Source organism: Cydia amplana, chromosome 14 (assembly GCF_948474715.1).
Source record: "Cydia amplana chromosome 14, ilCydAmpl1.1, whole genome shotgun sequence".
NCBI classification, from domain to species: domain Eukaryota; kingdom Metazoa; phylum Arthropoda; class Insecta; order Lepidoptera; family Tortricidae; genus Cydia; species Cydia amplana.
This window is the reverse complement of record NC_086082.1, coordinates 3,131,212-3,151,135: the sequence shown is the minus strand read 5'-3', so window position 1 is coordinate 3,151,135 and position 19,924 is coordinate 3,131,212. Positions and strand designations below refer to the sequence as shown.

Here is a 19,924-nt window from a genome sequence, read left to right as displayed (position 1 = left end):
TTAATATAAGACAAATCTATTTCTGCCGAGATATATAGCAGCAGAAAAGCTTTCCTTAATACAGTCTAAACCAGCACGGTTCATACTCGTAGCATTGAATAAAACAATGATGAGTTTTATAAAATGGGTCAAAAATAGCTAAAGATCCAATTTGTTCCCGAAAGTTAGTAACATTGATGGTCTCTGTGTATATGTAACTCAAGAACCCACCGCAAAAATTCGTTATCTGCCTGTCTATCGTTCGAATAAATAAGAGTGAAAAAGAGGCAGACAACATAATTTCAAATTTCGCAGTAGGCCGTCTGAAAGTGCAGTAGCAATGAGCAATTGAGCATATCGACAAAATTAATCGACAATCCCAGCATCACCACCGCGCCCCGTCTTAAGGTAGCCGTCCACAGTGTAGCCGAGGCCGGCGCCCGCGCACGATCCAAAAATACCACCCGGCCATCCCGACCCGCGGCGCGCCCTGAGCGCAACCGTTTTAAAAACAAAACAATTCCACCAACCAACTGTTTTTATTCCAAATTCGAACATCACGCTCGTCTTTTGTTGATTTAAAATTTTATACTAGTTCTTTTTTTGAACTTCAAAGTGTTGTGCTAGTGGTCTCATGAGGGGCATGTCTCCGACTGCCTTGGGGGCCGATTTGCCCCAGTGGTGCGGTAAGGCTGATAACTGCCCTCAAGCCCTCCTCGGATGGCTGTATTTGACACACGACCAGAATGATCAGGTAAGACGGATTTAGAACGTATTTAATGCCAACGTCACTGTGTTCCATAAAGTATTTTGGTTCGGGAATTTCACGTTTAGTGCTCGTGTGTAAATGGTGTCAGAATTAATACGGATTAGTATTGATTCTTCTGCTGTTTTAGTAAAATAAAAGTAGTATTTGGATTATACGTAGATGCAATTATATTTTGAGCTTTTCAAAACGAACTGAAATAGCTGTCAGCAACATCCTGCCATTTCAATCAAACATTTTATAGTACAGTATATTCTCGTGTGAGTATGTTGAACCATTATTTTAGCTTTATACCTTCTGTGTGTTTATTACAAACTTTTTTTGCTTTCTCTCATCATAAACTAAAACTTCCTGAATTTCATGATCCATTTCCATCATTGTTGATGTTTTCCGATTTCTCTACATTTTAGTAGGTATCACTTTAAATTGTAGACTCCTGAAAACAGTCGTTTGTTAATTGCATATTTTTAATACAATTTTTTTATAAATTGTTATTAGATTTTAAGCTCGAATATCTACAATATAAGACCCAAATAAAACACGGAACAATTGCAAATAAAACAAAAATAGGTATATAACTGTACCAATGCTACAGAATTACCTAACAGAAACTGGTTGTCAACGAAATGATCACGACTTCACAAAAGGCTCTGTATTAGGAACTTTATATGAAATTGAAATTATAATGTTTCTAGTTAACAGTTTTAAATATTTTGCTAACTAAGCTAGTATTTATACTAATATTATTTTAACTAGATGTAATTTTAGTAACGAATACAATACCTACTAAGTACTAATATAGCTAAACTACAGAAACTAAAGTACCCTGAAGTTTTTATGTGCAAATAAATGATTATGATTATGATGATTATGATTATGAAGTGAAGTGTAAGGTACCTAATGAAAATTTTAAATTACGCCAAAGTACAAATCTACATTGACTTTTGGCGCAATTTTAACTGACCTTGACTGTCAATTTATGTATGCAGACTTTTAGAGTACCTAGATTTAAGGTAACTTTGCACCGAGTTGAACCGAACAAAGTGAGGAGGTGTCATTACAAACGTCATATTTTCCTGGTAAATTGATTTTAGCGTTCAGTTCCCGGTGTCAATACTAGCCGACTAGTTTCGGTATCGGCAGGTTTCAGCATAAGAATCAAGTTTCAGCCAAAGATCCGGTTATGGCCGAAGCTAGGGCAAAACCGAACCTTTTCTTTCCGCACAGACTCTACATGATGTAGATCGTGAATTATAGAGACATAACCGACCTGACAAGATCGGTCTGGCCTAGTACGATCGGGTAGTGACCCTGCATGCGAAGCCGGTGGTCCTGGGTGCGAATCCCGCTAAGGGCATTTATTTGTGTGATGAACACAAATATTTGTTCCCGAGTCATGGGTGTTTTCTATGTAGGCATCTATGTTTTCTAATATCGTCGCCTAGCACCCATAGTGTACAAGCTTTGCTTAGTTTGGGGCTAGGTTCTGTGTAAGATGTCCCCTTCATAATTATTTATTTATTTATATCCCTATTTGGAAAATAAATCCAGGATAGCATACTTTTGACGCGTTGTATCATAATCCGCTACTAATATTGATACTGACTGTACCTCTAGCTGTGCACATATAAAGATACCAATCCCTTTGCCTCCAGCTGACTCCGGTGTGTTTGTGTATCCACCAATGTTTATGCGCGCACGCAACCGTGGTTCAATGGCCTCTGTTGTGCTGCTATTGGTCAAAAATTTAGGAATCAATGATTATCACGTTAGGAGAAGAAATAATTAATTAGTAGCGCAAAACACAATGTAGGTACAAATGGGTTAAAATTTTTCGGTAAAAACTGACTTTTTCTGTGGACCATACGAAAATTATAATTTATAATTCATAATTCTTTATTGCAACCATGGTACAGTATAGATGTCAAGTATAAATGTACAATGTCTCACATGGACCCTGTAAGGGCACAGCATAGCTTTCTTATAACAATATTAACTATAATGGTTAGATTTTAGTATTAAGGCTTTATATTTATATAATCAAACATGTTATATGAAGAAGAAGATTGGAACATGCTACAAGCATTAGGCTTAAATATTTTAGGATGTCCACAGGAAAGTCGTCGGATAACCTTTTGACCCAAAATTGTACAATGTCTCTCAAAAATGATGTACAATACATATATATGTACATTTTTAAAATTAAGTCAAAACTCAAGTTTCTTTCAAGTTGTTAGAGACCCGAGTCTTTGTAGAATGTTGAGTCTTTTCAAGCGGTCTAGCCAAGGTGACAATCGCTTGTGCTTCGCCATCGAATCGCTTTATGTCTCTCTATCACTCTTCCATATATATATATATTTTTTCTCTTTATTTTATTATATTATATTAGTGTGACAGTGACAGTTGCGTTTCGTTCGCTACGTTGCACGTTGCACGGGCCATAGTGGTTACCATTTGTACAAGCTTCTTATTTATGTAGTACGTTAGTGTGGGTCAAATCTTGGAAGCTAAATTTGACCCACTTCCCGTTGTCCGATCGAGCTGAACTTTTGCATACATAGGTATATTGGATGCCAATGCAATATTATGATGACATGGAGCTGATCTGATGATGGAGACAGAGGTGATGGTCATGGGAACTCTGTGATAAAACAACACCAACTAGTTTTGTTTGGGGCTAGAATTGTCTCGCGGAATAGGTGTACCTATTACTAGTTGCCTGTGGACTCAAACACCTTGAGTTCCTACTCCTACCAACACTACCATTACCACCGGCAGACCTTATTGTCATTACAACAAGGTTTACATTGAGTATTAGTCAACCGACGCGTTGCTGTTTCATCTCATCTCACGGTTCATCGGCCTGTGAATTTAACGCATTATAAACCTTGAGTGTTAATAGATAAAGTATTTTAGGCTCGGCTTGACACGTGGGCCGGTAAGTGCCAAAAATGATGGGAGATTAAGTGATATCCACAAAGGCAAAGTATACGAGGTAACTTAATCCATAAAAAACTTAATTAAATGGGAAACTAGAAATGTGACTACCTTGAAATTACCTAACAGAATTAAATATAATTCAATACAATTCACTTGACGTTTTATACAGGATGTTTATTTAGTCACCTGCAATAATTTACGGGGCCAAGACGGGGTGAATATATAGGTCATATCATACGCGAGCAATTTTACCATGGGACCAACCCCGAAATCGCGGGGTTGTTCCTATAGTAAAATCCAGATTACATTTGGAAATAGAAAATGTTCACCAAAATGACCACTAAGTAAATAGTTTACCATATATCTCCATCCATATAATCTATGTGATATTTCATAAGATTTAGAGAATAAATTATAATTATTTAGTATGAGTTAGGTTAAAATAATGGTATTCAGTAGGTAGTGATTAAAAATATGATCTGTGTATACCCGAATATTTGTTAATTAATCTGTCGGTCGTCGCGAAAATGACCCTTCTCTCCTACCCGCAGATTGTAATGATAAAAGAGTATAAATATAATGTACCATGGGGTGGAAGATTCATTCTCGCCCGGCGCTGGAACGAGTAACACTAAATTTAGCACGAAGGTTACTGCTTGTGAACTTAAGATTGTTTAAGAGTGTACGTAGAAGTAACTAGTCGGAGTAAATTAAAAGTAAATGATTGTACCAAGGACTTTGATTCATCACATCTATGTTCTAATGATTAATATTTAATTTACAAATTGTAAATTTTGAAATAATGCATGGTTTATGTTTATAAGTAGTATAGTATTTGTATATACGCCTTTATTGGCAGAGTGAGACTACGAGTACGAAACTGTAATGTAAGATCATTCATTGTACCTGTGTTTTCACAAATAAAGAATCTCTCTTTCTCTCTCTCTCTCTCTCTCTCTCTCCCTCCCTCTCTCATATTTACTTGGAACAACGTTTTCTTAGTAAAATAGCAATTGCAATTATTAAAACAACGTCTATCACAAACGTTCATATTCACCATATGTCTTGAGCGCATATCAAATAGAGTTCCTGATATAATTTTATGAGCATCCTTAACAAGCAGAACGATACTCGATGGGGGCGATACCGCTTAAACAGTTTAGATTGTACTGTATCAATCAATTGATCGTCTTTTATTAAAAGGCACGCTCCATACAAACGGTGTTCATTTGTATGTTTTAAAGTAAGTATACCTCACGCGTCGAATGGTGGTTCCTTCAAGTTTGTTTTGGTGTTTTTACCGTAATTTATTACTTTGATGTTACATTTCTAAATCCTGGTAGCCTAGCGGTAAGAGCGTGCGACTTTCAATCCGGGAGGTCGCAGCGCGGGTTTAAACCTCGGCACGTATCATAGTACCAATGAGTTTTTTGGAACTTATTTACCTACGAAATATCATTTGATATTTACCAGTTCCTTTTCGGTGAAGGAAAACATCGTGAGGAAACCGGACTAATCCCAATAATGTCTAGTTTCCCCTGTGGGTTGGAAGGTCTGAAGGCTGTAGTTCTCGTAAAAACTAGCGCCCTACGTCAATTCTTGGGATTAGTTGTCAAGCGGACCCCTGGCTCCCATGAGCCGTGGCAAATGCCAGGCTAACGCGAGGAAGAAGATGTTTCATCTCTAAATTGTGTGCTAAATTTCCAAAAAAATCTACATACATTTTAAGTGACAGCTGCATCTAAATTGCAAGACTTTCTTAACTTTTAACAGCAAAATAAAACCCTTTTGACTTACGAAATTAAACAACTGCCAATCCACATAATATCTCTTTTTTCCTATGCAGCGATATTGAATGAAAACATCTTTGATTTAAATCCCATTTGTACATATGATATCAATCAAAGATTCAAAAGTAGTCCATTCCTTTGATGCTCATTTGTTTTACGATATACGTTCAACGCTGACCGCGGGATTAAAATAGCGATCTAATATTAGTATTTACCTGGCCACGTGTCTTGATACTTGCTGCAATTAATCCTGACTTTCGTCCATATACTGGAGCCCGATTCGGAGGTTAACAGTTTGTTACGGTGATGATCTTGTTTTGATACGATCTGGAAGATCGCTCGCGGTGATGGTTGATTGGTGCATAATAAAGTCGTTAGTGAGATGCGTGCCAATCATCAAAGCGGTCGTCAAGGTCGTATCTGGACCAGTTAAAAATAATGACAAATTCTTAAATTAGAATGGAATCTTTGTTATTAAGGGGTTTGTAATTGCATACGTAAAATTGTTTGGGAAATTAAGTGACTGAGGGCCTCAACAAGGTGGTCAAATTGAACCTCTAGTGTAAATTTCATTCGATAGCTTGACACGAGTTCATCTAGGGGTACGGAAGGTGAAACATTATGTCCTTCTATGATAGACGTCACTTTTTAGCAAAGTGCAATGAAAAAATACGGAGGGGCTACCGCGAAAACCGAATTTCGCAAAGTGCGGGGATCTTTCTCTTTTACTCCAATTAATGCGTAATTAGAGTGACAGAGAAAAATGCCCGGTTTTCACGGTAGCCCCTCAGGAAACGATCACTGTCATTATCAGTGTCAGTATTATCATAATCACAGCTATTTGAGACTGGGTAACAATTGCTAATTAGTTACTTATTATCATTGCTATTTGAAAAAAAAAATGTTTTTTGTGCCGGTATTTTAGCGTTAAAACCGGAGATAGTTACTTGCCCCATTCACTAACCCGGGATAAACCGGTTTAACCGGTTAACTCCGGATTAATACGGAGGTACAAGTGGCGCTTATAAGTGCATAAACTAACTAATAAATTTTCACTACCACATGACATTGCTACTTGGTACATGACATCAACTTCTGGGGCCCATTTCTCGAACGATATTAGTCTAATATTATTAGTGTGTTGTCATGGCAACCCATACGATTTGACAGTTCGTCGTTCAAGAAATCGGCCCCTGGGGCCCATTTCTCAAAAACGACATTAGTCTAATATTATTAGTGTGTTGTCATGACAACCCATACGATTTGCCAGTTCGTGGACTAATAATATTAGTCTAATACCGTTCGATAAATAGGCCCCTGGCCACACTTATAACTAGCAAAAAGCAGAGCTTTGTAAGGGCTCGCGGAGTTACCTAAACGTACCGGACCGCGACTTTGATCGAATCCAAGGCTTGTTTCATGTTCGATCGAGTGGGTACCTACGTAATAAGTCCGTTAAGAACGCAGCTATAAGTGAGAACAAGAAGGAAATATACTAACCGGACCTCGGTTGCTGTCCGGTACGCCTGTCTGTTACAGCTTTTACTTTGTCCATTAAAAATGTGTCCAGACGACAAAATCATCCACACATAATTATACAATTTCATAAGCGCTTATTACGTCCTACACGGTCGCCCAGTACTTACTTTTTGTAAAGAAGCCAACTGGCTTTCCTACATAATGTTGGGTCAGTCAGCCAATGTCCTTGAATTTATTTTTGCGTCCACACCCTCTCCACACCACACAATTGACCGAAAAACTATCCCGTCTGGACACCTACTGGCGGTAATCACGCTGCTCCGCACATAAACACACACACACAGTTCCACTAGGTACAGCCAGGGTTCAGCATCAGCTCTATCTTGGGTACTGCTCTTCTAAGTGTTCATTAAGACGTGTCAGATGACCAAAGCAGCGTGTGCTATGTTGCACAAAACCTGAGTTCCACTAGGTACAGCCAGGGTTCAGCATCAGCTCTATCTTGGGTACTAATCTCCTAAGTGCTCATCAAGACGAGTCGGATGACCAAAACAGCGTTAGGCACACGCATTATATATATCCTACACGATCGCCCAGTACTTTTTGTAAGGAAGCTAACTGGCTTTTTCCTACATAATGTTGGGTCAGCGAGCCAATGTCCTTGAATTTATTTTTGCATCCACACCACACAATTGACCGAAAAACTATCCCGTCTGGACACCTACTGGCGGTAATCACGCTGCTCCGCACATAAACACACAAACACAGTTCCACTAGGTACAGCCAGGGTTCAGCATCAGCTCTATCTTGGGTACGACGAGTCGGATGTCCAAAACAGTATGTGTCTATGTTGCACCAAACCCGAGCTCCACTAGGTACTGCCAGGGTTCAGCATCAGCTCTATCTTGGGTACTATATACTCTCCTAAGGGCTCATCAAGACGAGTGAGATGACCAAAACATCGTGTGCCTATATTGCAACAAACCTGAGTTCCACTAAATACTGCCAGGGTTCAGCTACAGCTCTATTTTGGGTATCTCCCAAGTGCTCAAAAAAACGAGTCGGAGGACCAAGACGAGTCGGATGTCCAAAACAGTATGTGTCTATGTTGCACCAAACCCGAGCTCCACTAGGTACTGCCAGGGTTCAGCATCAGCTCTATCTTGTGTACTATATACTCTTCTAAGGGCTCATCAAGACGAGTGAGATGACCAAAACATCGTGTGCCTATATTGCAACAAACCTGAGTTCCACTAAATACTGCCAGGGTTCAGCTACAGCTCTATTTTGGGTATCTCCCAAGTACTCAAAAAAACGAGTCGGAGGACCAAAACAGCGTTTGCCTATGTTCCACCAAACCTGGCTCTTCTAAGTGTTCATTATAAGACATGTCAGATGACCAAAACAGCGTGTGCCTATGTTGCACCAAACCTGAGTTCCACTAGGTACTGCTCTTCCAAGTGCTCACGTGTCGATTGACTAAAACAGCGTGTGCCTGTGTTGCACCAAACCTGAGTTCCACTAGGTACAGCCAAGGTTCAGCATCAGCTCTATCTTGGGTACTACTTTCCTAAGAGTACACATCAAAACGAGTTGCATGACCAAAACAGCGTGTGCCTATGTTGTATAAAACCCGAGCTCCACTAGGTACAGCCAAGGTTCAGCATCAGCTATCTTGGGTACTGGTATACCCAGTGATCACGCATGACGAGTCGGATATCCAAAACAGCGTGTGTCTATATATGTTGCACCAAACCCGAGCTCCACTAGGTACTGTCAGGTTTCAGCATCAGCTCTATCTTGGGTACCTACTACTCTCCTAAGTGCTCATCAAGATGAGTCGGATGACTAAAACATAATGTGCCTTTGTTGCACCAAACCTGAGTTCCACTAGGAACTGCCAGGATTCTGGGTCATTTTGTTGAACTGCACGCCGACGTTGCAATTGGCGTGCAGTCGGCGTGCAGTTTCCATACAAGTTGCAGTCGTGTATCGGCCCTAAGTCACTGAACTATGTTCAGTGACTTAGGGCTGATACATGACTTAACGACTAACTTTGTATTAATATGCTTATCTTTATTTATAATTTTAGCAGTTCCAAGCAATAGTAACACTAAAGGCGCCATTCATTAATTACGTAAGACAATTTTTGCCAGGTTTTGACCCCGTCCCTCCCCTATGTAAGAAATAATAAGAATAGGCTGACCCCCTCCCCCTCCGACCCCCTATATTAATCTAAATGAAAAAATGAGTTCACGTTTGGTTTGTTTTAGTGTTTATTTTTCAAAAATATATTTTTATGAATGTTTATTTGTACCTGTACAAAGGTACTTGAGCTCATTTACCCTAACTCTGCACCGTGTTTGATAGCATAGAGTGTGGAAGTATTATTATTATTTTAAACGTTATAACTTCATAGAAATTTAAAAAATCGCATCTTTGTGATCTTACGTAAGAACTATAAAACCCCCTCCCGCCCTTGTAAGAAAAAATAAGACATTGTTCGATCCCCCTCCACCCCAAAATCGTCTTACGTAATAAATGAATGGCGCCAAAACTGTTTCTCGAACTGAAAATACCTGATTTAAGTTGCTAGCACAACATGACTGATCAGTTCATTAGCGTCACAAAACATACGAGTAAATTGACCTCCGCAGTGAATATACAGCAAGATTGATTGTTCTAGTAGGTATTCACAGAAAATTGCTAAATTGGGAATCAAACCAAACGAAGCGATTTTAACCCACTTTTGTATTTCATCGATGTTAATGGCGTAAGCGCCATCGACATTATTGAAATTGAAAACACCACATAGGTATCGTTGTCTGAGTACCCACAACACAAGCCTTCTTGAGCTTACTGTGGGGCTTAGTCGATTTGTATAAGAATGTTTAATATTTATTTATTTATTTACTACTGACGCCATCTGTTAGAGAAATAAATAATTAACATTAGCGCCAATGTTAATTCATTATTTTGCCAACAGATGGCGCTAGTTTTAATACAAAGTGTTATTACTTTAATTTATTTTTTTACGCTCATAAAATGATATTTTTATGTTTGATAACACATCTAGACATCAATTTAAATTACTATGTTAAATCTCAAACCTAACAGTGCAGTAGTTTTTCCGTAAAGTGTACCACAAGAATGCATAGTTTGTCGAATAGTGATAGGGCTCGCTTCGCTCGCCCTAATAAATCCGTCACAAACAGTCGTAAATCATTTGATTCGGCAGTGTCATATAGGACAAAGGTACAGAACGCCAACGTCCCTAATGAGAAGGAGGTTCAGGTGTCAAAGGACCGGATGCGTTAATAGGTAACTTGCCACTCATGCGCAATGTAAACATCACAGAGCTGTCACGTAACTATAGTTTAGATATAGACAAAACAGGGTTAGGAATCTTATTGTACCTATTCTTGTTTATTAAGCCTGACTAACAGGTAACAGTTACGCAAAAATTTGTCCCGATTCCCGATTATAAGATCCGAGAAAACGAGAGTTTTAAATAATTTTAGGATCAAGATCATAGCGATATATTCTATTGCATTTATATTAGACTATTGCCACATTCTTTCATGGAGCTTCTTTCATCTTATCTTCAGAAATTATTTTTTTAAGACAAAATGTTACTTCCAGATAAATTGTTTCTCATCTTTTACTAATTTTAGATAAGCTTTCTGAAACCCTCTCGACGGCTTCTCGGAACACCGTTATTTTTCGTATCTGTATTCAGAGGTGATGACGGTCACTAATGACTAATAATCATAACACTTGGCTACTTCCGATTATATTAACTACTTTGTAGGATGATTTTAGAGCTGGAACCATCAGTGGGTTAATTCATAAACTCTTGTTACTCATCATTCGCTTGCCCTTGTCCCATTCACTTGGGTTCGACGCAGAATGTCTTTCTTTTCCATGCCTCTCTCTTCCCCGTCATCTCATCATTCACTTGCGTTCGTTTGATATCATCTCTCACACAGTCCATCCACCTTTTCCTCGGTTTTCCTCTCCTAATACTTCCCTCCACATTAATTCGTAATACCTTTCTCGTCACATGACTTTCATACCTCCGCATCACATGCCCGTACCACCCTAGGTGGTTTGTCCTTACTTTTTCTGTTATGGGTGCAACTTTCACGCTTCCTCTTATATACTCATTCCTTATCCTATCCATTCTCGTCACGCCACACATCCATCTTAACATTCTCATCTCCGCTACAAACAATCTCTTTTCATCCGTCACCCACACTCTGATCCATATGATACATGACGACAGGTCTTATGATTGATTTATATTTACTATAAATACTATACAATACTCAGTAATGAACAAAAGTTTGAATAGAGAAATACTCCCTTTCATACCTAAACCCATTGCAGTATCCAGAAAGTTGATGACGAATCATCACAGCACTCAAGAGATTTCGACACCAGTTCTGCTTCTGACTAACACTACTAACCATTTGTAGACCTTACGTCATTGCAATAAAGTTGATAATCAGATTAATGACGATGAGTATTAGGTACTCTATTAATAACGGGACCACCACTCTAGGTATTTATACTCGTTACCCATGAACGATGATGATTGGTTAAATGAACTTTGATTAGAATTCCGTGCGATGATTTAAAGTCATAATAATTACTAGCGACAGTAGCGACCCGCCCCGGCTTCGCACGGGTTACACAAAACCTACACAAATTATGCATCCTCAAGAATCAGTCTATTAATAGGTGAAAACCGCATGAAAATCCGTTACATAGTTTTTGAGTTTAACGCGAACATACAAACACACAAACAAACGCGGTGGGGGACTTTGTTTTATAAGGTGTAGTAATGATGATAAGTAAGTACCTGAGTCCGTCTGTCCGGTATGTCGATTAAATTACAAAAGAAAATCAAATCATTTCATCATATCGACTTGAAAGTGATTATTTTCCACTTGACTCTTGATCTTAACTAGTCATGACCCTGCTATGGCTCCTATGGCTGCTATACGTAAAATTTAAGTCAAGGAAGTATTATAATTGTGTGATACCTAATTACCTACCTAGGTAATGTGACCTAATTATATTTGGGAATAAATCGTTAGTCATATTAATCGAGATGATTAATCTTAATAGTCTGTAGCGTGTAACGCGCATGCGCGGTGGATCGTAATGCGCGTAGCAGATGCCAGCGCACGCCGCGGTTTCGATCGAATTTCGTATGTCTGGAGGATTCTGATTTTACAATTTGTTAAAGTTTCGATCTTGTTTTGATACGTTAATGATCGCGATACGATCGTGGGCATTGGTGCGCATCTCTCGCACGTTTTTCATTGCATTTGCACCTTCCAATCTTGATCTCATTTTAACATCGCTTGCCCTTAAAGTTTCCTCGTAATTATGTCAATGAAAATCAACCTATTTATTTGGTAACTACTAAGATCCATTTATGGGTGTGTGTTTGTTTCTATATTGATGTAAAGTCGGTACTTAATACGTAACTCAGTGACGCTCGTCTCATTTTTCAGACATTTCCGCTATAATTTTACAAAGCAAATAAAGTGAATCCTTTAAGATAGAACAAACACTACGGAGTAAAACTCGTTTACCTAACAAACAGTATAATTGCATCATTACTAGCATAATATGACATAGAATAATATATATGCTAGTCATATAGTTATATGTGATTAATATTATAAATATTTTCATGTCGAAAATCGCACGAATACACTCAAATAAATGTTGTTATAGGAACAAAATGTTTAAGGACATGTCAACTAAATGTGTCTTACACCAGCCAACAAGTCGGTTTGTAACAACAAAATCGGCTTTATGGGTCAAAATTTATGTTTTTTTCCCCAACCTGTTTAGTGTCGCAAAGGCCTCTCCCCTTGATCTCCACCACGACTCCCGATCTAACGGTTCTTCCGCTCAGTTGTTAAGGAAGATGTCTAGGTCGTCCCGCCATCTCAGTCTGGGCCTACCGCGTCCTATCTTCTGGCATCCACTTGGGAGCTATACTATAGCCCACAATAAACACTAATCAATTTGTAAACAGGCCCAATCTTCAGATTCAGCCAGCCAGCCACACTTATCCTTATGCCACACATACCTGTGTGTCACACTTACCCGTGACCTTACTTAAGTGCAGTTCCAGATTCTTATTTTCGTAGTCGCGTCTACGTGCTAGGAATTTCAGACCTTTAAACTAACCCACCATTTGTCTCCTTCCAGTGGCTCCCGGGTTCAGTATGGGGCCCTCTACCCACTGCGGCGACGTCCACCCAGGCACCTTCAGACGACACCAGTTCCTTGGCAGAGCAGCTAGCAGCACTGTCGCTAAGGCGTCCGCCGCGCCCGCCACCGCCTGCTTATATGTGTCACCTGTGCTTTAACAAGGGCCATTACATCGGCGACTGTCCTCAGGTAAGACCAACTATTTGTGTCTATGCTTCTCTATACAGTCTACATAAGGACATACATCTACCCAAGCAGATTGAGATGACACCAGTTCCTTGGTAAAGCAGCTAGCAGTAGCAGCACAGCAACCACTGAATGAATTAATTCACAATTTGAAGTGCTCAGTCACAAAATTTACGCACTATCGCAAAACAAAACAGGCGTATCAGTCAGTGTGACCTCGATGTCACAATTTAATGAAAATGTGTGATCCATCAAAAACTGCTTCCTCGACCAGCGGGCAGGGTGCCAATGATTTGACATTAGCTTTAGAAAATAAGTAATTCATGCAATATTATAGTCATTAGTCACCATGAATAAAAGCGGATAGATCAACGCACCAAAAGTATCTGCCACCTTAAAATTTTTACAATAAAATTATTATGTAGAGTCGCACCAAGAAAAGTCTGCAGCGGATTTGATAGCCCACGCAGTGTGTTATTTATACGTCATAATTTCATAGAAGTTTGACGTTTAAAACGACACTTGCACTGCGTGGGCTATCAAAATCGCTGCAGACTTTTCACTGTCTGACTCTAGAAATGAATTTCTGGGGTCCATTCTCGAACTGACAGTCCGCCAAGAAATTGTAGAAAATTATTGAGGGCGCCACTTCCTACGTAACTGTCACTTTTAAGTATGGAAAATATTTAGTTCCATTTTATTTAATTTCTACTGCATATTTTATGTCGTATTAGTGTTTTGTAATGGCAACCCATACGATTCGACTGTTCGTGTTCAAATAGTATCTATGCCTCTGCCATACTTAAATTGTTTTATATTCTACACCTACAAATACCTACATTATATTTATTTAAATACATATTAGACAATTATAAACTTTTGTCTCGTAGCCTCTCCACTACTATTGATGCTGACTGTATTTACTTACTACATTTTTGGATATCTTCAGATGCAAAAATGACGAACACTGTTCCCAATTTTCTCAGAAATTTCGTGCTCCGCTTATCTGTAAGTATTTCCATATCACAAATAACTTAAGTAAAGCGAAGTGGGATCACAGTTCACACACTTCACCAGTAAAGTGGCGTACTCCAGAAACAAAAGAAGCTTTAAAACCATAACTTTACGGCCGGAGTGAGCAAAAACTAAGACAAATAGCTGGCGCGAGGCCGTAAATTAAATCTTTAGACACAATAGGGCTAGCACATGTGTGTTTCGACCCCAGATGCATCTTTTGGAGTTGAATTGTTTTAAAAGTTTATTGAAATATACGTTTCCTTATTGTTTAATATTTTTCTATTCTCTAGTCTACTTCTTTAAGATTTTAAGGTTTTTTTTTTTTATTTCTTGTTTACTTTGAGCACTGGATCTTTGAGTAGGTAAATAATAATATGCAAAAATCAGCATTTGGTTTGGTGTAGGTACTTAGAGAGTTAAAACATTGAAATCTGTTATTTTTTCTATTTTTCGCTGCTGAATTAATTGACCTAAACAGAAACTCGTTTTTAGATACCTACTTGCAAGTATACGTGCAGTCACCTACAATAATATGTTACTCTTCGAAGGCCGCAAAAATATTTCCAATAATTATACAAGTTTCCACTTACCAGAACCCCTAGTGTACATTTTATTTGACAGCGTGAGGCTGAAGCGTGACGAGTTCGCGTTATGTCTATTTTTGTATGGGATATTGAACAGCGCGCCAAGCGGGATGTTTTGGAAACTCAAAATCCTATACAAAATGACACTTAACGCAATCGCGTACGTCACGTCACGCTATCGAATGAAATTTACACTAGGGTAGAGCCCGTACCGAGTCACTGACAGTGTCAAAACTGACATACGCTATCGAGAACGTTATTTTACTTTCTCATCTCGCTCGCACTAATACGAGCGAGATGCATAGAAAGTAAATTACGTTCTCGATGGCGTTTATGTCAGTGCCAAACTGTTGGTAGCCACACAGGGGTATATAACAGAGAGCAATCGCCAATTTTCGAACAAGGCCCAAGTTGTCGAAAATATTGAAGCAATATTGAGCATCTCAAATCGGGGCAGCCCTAGGTCATAGTTCAGGAACAAAGATTGTTTGTTCATAGCGCAATCACAATGCCTGCTTTGTGTGCGGTAGCGGGTACGATTCCGGCACGGTGACTGCCACGTACAATCTGCGTGCTTGTTTTATCTATTGCATAAGTAGGTATATTATTTTGGTAAATGTTTAGGCGTTTACTGCCAATAATGAAACACAGCTATATTGAAATAATAACGAACCCACCTAATTTATAATAAAATACCTACTCACTTACAAGTAATAAAGGAATTTAGTCAGAAATCGTTTTTGGATTAAAAGCTTCCAATATTAAATAAGTAGGTACTTTATGCAAATCTGTACAGTAGATACATATTTGTATTTGTAGATAGGTAGGTACATACCTGCTTGGAAAGTTGATATCGATACGTCTATGAGAATAAGGGAAATCTTACATGACACATAAATCACATAGGTACTTAATATATTGGGGTGTTGTGGGCCTTTGAGTGCCACGTCGACCAAGCAATGTTCTAAGTGTATGTGATGGCCCTTTAAAGTTCATAACTAATTCCCGTTGAATCCAGGAAATTCCAGATTATTCTAAATAATAATAATACAGAACAAAAAATACCTACGTAAGGCCAGTAATACTTTGTATGATATCACCATAGTGCCCATTCTTTGTTTACATTTAAAACACCACTTGTTATGCTTTAAAGGTCCCACATAACCATAACATCCCATCTAGCCTTACCTTCTAGGAAAGTCAACGCGGCTACATTCAATACTCAAGCATTTGCTGACCTGATGTAATTCGATGCACTACCCACTCGAATAGGGCTGGGGGCCTATTCGACTCGTGATAGTGATACGGCGTGACGAGCCAACATGTTATGTTAACTGTTTCATTTAAGTTGTGTGGAGGTCGGGTCACGATGTGTTATTGTTGCGTGTTGAATAGGCCCCTTCCTTATGTGTTTCTTGGTTATGTGATCTTCGTCACAGGGCGGACACGCCATACATCAAAAATCATTTGCGTTTATATGTGTGCGCGGCACGTCTGTACACGCGTCATTGTGTATGTGTAGATAAGTCGCTTTAAGCCCTTGCTACAACCGTGTAGCCGCGACCGCGCCGCCAAGCCTACTAACCGTCTGACCTTGGTCTGACCTTGGTCAGTCTTGGTCAAATTTTGTTGGAAACAACTGTCTAGTCTACACGGTCCGGGACAGACCAAGGCCACGCGGTCTGAGGGCTTGTCGGCGACCGTGTAGCAAGGGCTTTACTCAGCACGCCAGAAGTCCGCCAGATTCATGTCGCGGCCAGTCGCGGGGCGAGGTAATGCGAGTCGGGGCGGGGCGATGCGTGGCCGTTCTGTATGATAATACTAGTACTTATTCTGTGGCTTCGTCGAGTATAAAGCTGCTTATGTACGTGCTTGTTTGTCACCATTAACATGCTGTAATAAAACTACTAAATCGAAAGTAGGTCGTTCTAAATGGTTCCACTATGCCACTTTTCAATTATACTTTTACCAACATAACTGATGTTCGAACAAGCAATAGTCGACTTAATATCGATGGAGTAAGCACTTTAACGACTGAACAAAAATGGATGAGTAGTTAAACAATGTAAGTGAAGTCGCAGAGTCACAGACTGTATAAACAAAGACTTTTATTTGTGACACTTATGCGGATAACAAGATTTTAAACATTTCATAGAACATTAGGTTGTAAGTTGAATCTTTTTTGAGCATGCTAGTCATGCTACGGATGATAACACGAGTCAGGGTCAGTGTTCCTCAGAAACTATCAGTTAGGTACTATTATATAGGTGGGCGTTTTTTTTTGTTGTCCCCTACACTTTTTTTTTCAAATTTGGAATTTTTTATGTTATTTCTACTCAGAATCATGAGCTCTTTTTATCCGAATAGGAGAAAAAAAGTGTCCCAAAATTTCCATACATTTTTCGATCTTTCCATTCCGCGACCGCCATACAAAGTCTATGAAAAATGGTGACGTAATGGAAATAAAAACCTTAGGACACTTTTTTTCTCCTATTAGGATAGAAAGAGCTCGTGATTCTGAGTAGGAATAACATAAAAAATCCCAAATTTCAAAAAAAAGTGTATGGGACAACAAAAAAAAACGCCCGGTGCATACATAATATTATAGTAAATTAAAAAAAAACAGCTGTTCTATAGAAAATATTGACTCAGATTCACCGAAATGTATGAGACCGAAGACTTTTATTTTCGCAATTTCGGGGTTGGCCCCATAGTAAAAGCACAGAATAAGTAATAGGTAAAAGTGGTTCAGTATGACCTACATAAATACGAGTATTCACCCCTCAGAGTTTCTTCAGTGATAACCAAAGCACCCTGTACCTATTGTAATCATCCCACCTAAATCTAAATTTCTTTGAATTCCAGGCCCGTCCCAAAGGCGAGGGTCTGACGCCGTACCAGGGCAAGAAGCGGTGCTTCGGCGAGTACAAGTGCCCCAAGTGTAAGCGCAAGTGGATGTCTGGGAACTCCTGGGCCAACAATGGACAGGAGTGCATCAAGTGTCGCATCAACGTGTTTCCTCATAAGCAGGTAAATTGTATATCGCAGTAGGCTCTTTACGTTTCACGCCGGATGACTTGTGGGCTAAGACAACAACCAATCGGGTCCCCCGAAATCGGACTGACGCGGCAAACCTCCACGGCGTTGACGAGACCTTGATGCCTTTGATAGGAACTGATGGTAGACGGGGACGGGACAAGACCATGATACGCGTCTTTGCCTGGTAGTAAGTAGGACATTCTAGGCTGACCCATGTCCAGGGGGATACGATGACGGAAAGACGAGTATTTTAGTACTTCAGTGCTAACTTTCAAAATCATACACATCCCCTAAACTTTGGAAGCTAATTTTGCGATAGGAAATTATCTACCTTTTGCCCTATTATAAACGATGTGTGTAGTGTGTACCAAATAATATATCATCCAAATCTGTCTACATCGGCGCTGCAGCTTCTAATAGCACAGAGGGTCTTCACAGGATGCATCCCAAGATTCCCAAGGCATCTATTTATATCCTTGGGTTAACTTTTACTTTCTTACCATCAGAGGACCCGTTGTCAGTTGTTCGAAGCTGTCACCTTTTGCGTTTAACTGACAGGCCGATATCGTCAGGCGGACTGATCATCAGTGGGCCCCTTAAGAGTTATGAGACTATAAAATTCCCTAATGAATATTTTTTCTAATTTCAGAGACCACTTGAGAAGCCAGACGGTCTGGACGTGAGTGACCAGTCCAAGATCCACCCCCAACATCTTTGCCAGAAATGTCGTGCACTCGGTTACTATTGCCGCCGCGAATATTAATTCAAAGATCCACCATACTAAAGCAAGAATCGTCTACATTTTTGCTAAAAGTGCCTTTCGGTCGGCTATAACGCCGGGTAGGGTAGTAAGTCTAAGGTTGCCTTTCCACTGAGGCAGAGATGGCCGGAGACGTGAGGAAGTTTTTTTTTCAGAAGTCCATGCTTTGGGTTCACAACTTCAACACTTACCAATAATTATGATAGTTCATGCTTGACGAGATGTACCTATCCTCCTAAGGCCCAAGGTCCTACCTAAAGTACTACTTCAGTTCGATGAAATTTAAATCATATTCAAAAGGAACAGAGTCACTTTTGCTTTGCTTTGTTCAATTTTCAAACAACGCAAAACCAACTCTATTTCATACACTACAGGGTTAAAATTTCAGTGTAAAATTTTGGATTTTTCATTTGCATGGCATGGCCTTAGGAGGCTTTGACAAAGCCTAAAATATTGAATGCTCTCTAACCAATGACTGTGTTGCTCCAAAGAATTATGGTATAGATTTTCAGAAACTTATACAGTGTGTGGCCTATAACGCGGGAGAATAATTAAAACGTAGATTCTACTACTCAAACAATAAAACTTTTGTTCGACAACTTTTTGAAATTATGTAGTCTTAAAATTGTCCCTTTTTCAAACAAACTAAATAATATTTTCAATGTACTTTAAATTCCGTCTAATTGACATCGCCCGTCAGTCTTGTCACCGTACAGGCATAATCAATTTCGTGATACATTGCGTGTTCGATTAAATTTTAAAGTGTTTTAAAATACAAACCACAAGTTATTTTTAAAAGTTGCTGAACAAACATTGTCTAGTTTGAGGAGTAGAATCTACGTTTTAATTATTCTCCCGCGTTATAGGCCACACACTGTATAAAAACGAAACGATCGAGCGTTATTATTAGATTTAAGAATATTTTATAATGGTTATGAAATATTTAATTGTATATTTCGTATATTGCTTGTTATGGGTGTACGTTTTCTACCATAGAGCTTAATTGGACATGGTAGTATTATTTCATAGGTTTTGATAAATATTTATTTTATCATTGTGTCAAGTTTTACAGCTTGATTCTGGTTCTGGTGGCTTTTGAGATAATATCAGAATACTTATTTTTCGGAACAAAGAAAATAGAAAGTAA

The 19,924-nt window shown here is 39.1% G+C and overlaps 1 protein-coding gene across 1 annotated transcript; it reads left to right on the top strand.

The window, feature by feature from the left end:
• The first annotated feature begins 335 nt into the window (after positions 1-335).
• Positions 336-18,795, top strand: LOC134653925 (zinc finger CCHC domain-containing protein 24-like). The gene is made up of 4 exons (XM_063509294.1): positions 336-733; positions 13,189-13,380; positions 17,844-18,008; positions 18,667-18,795. Exons 1-4 carry the CDS (start codon positions 614-616, stop codon positions 18,778-18,780), a joined length of 591 nt encoding a protein of 196 aa, XP_063365364.1. The 5' UTR covers positions 336-613; the 3' UTR covers positions 18,781-18,795.
• The last annotated feature ends 1,129 nt before the right edge of the window (positions 18,796-19,924 follow it).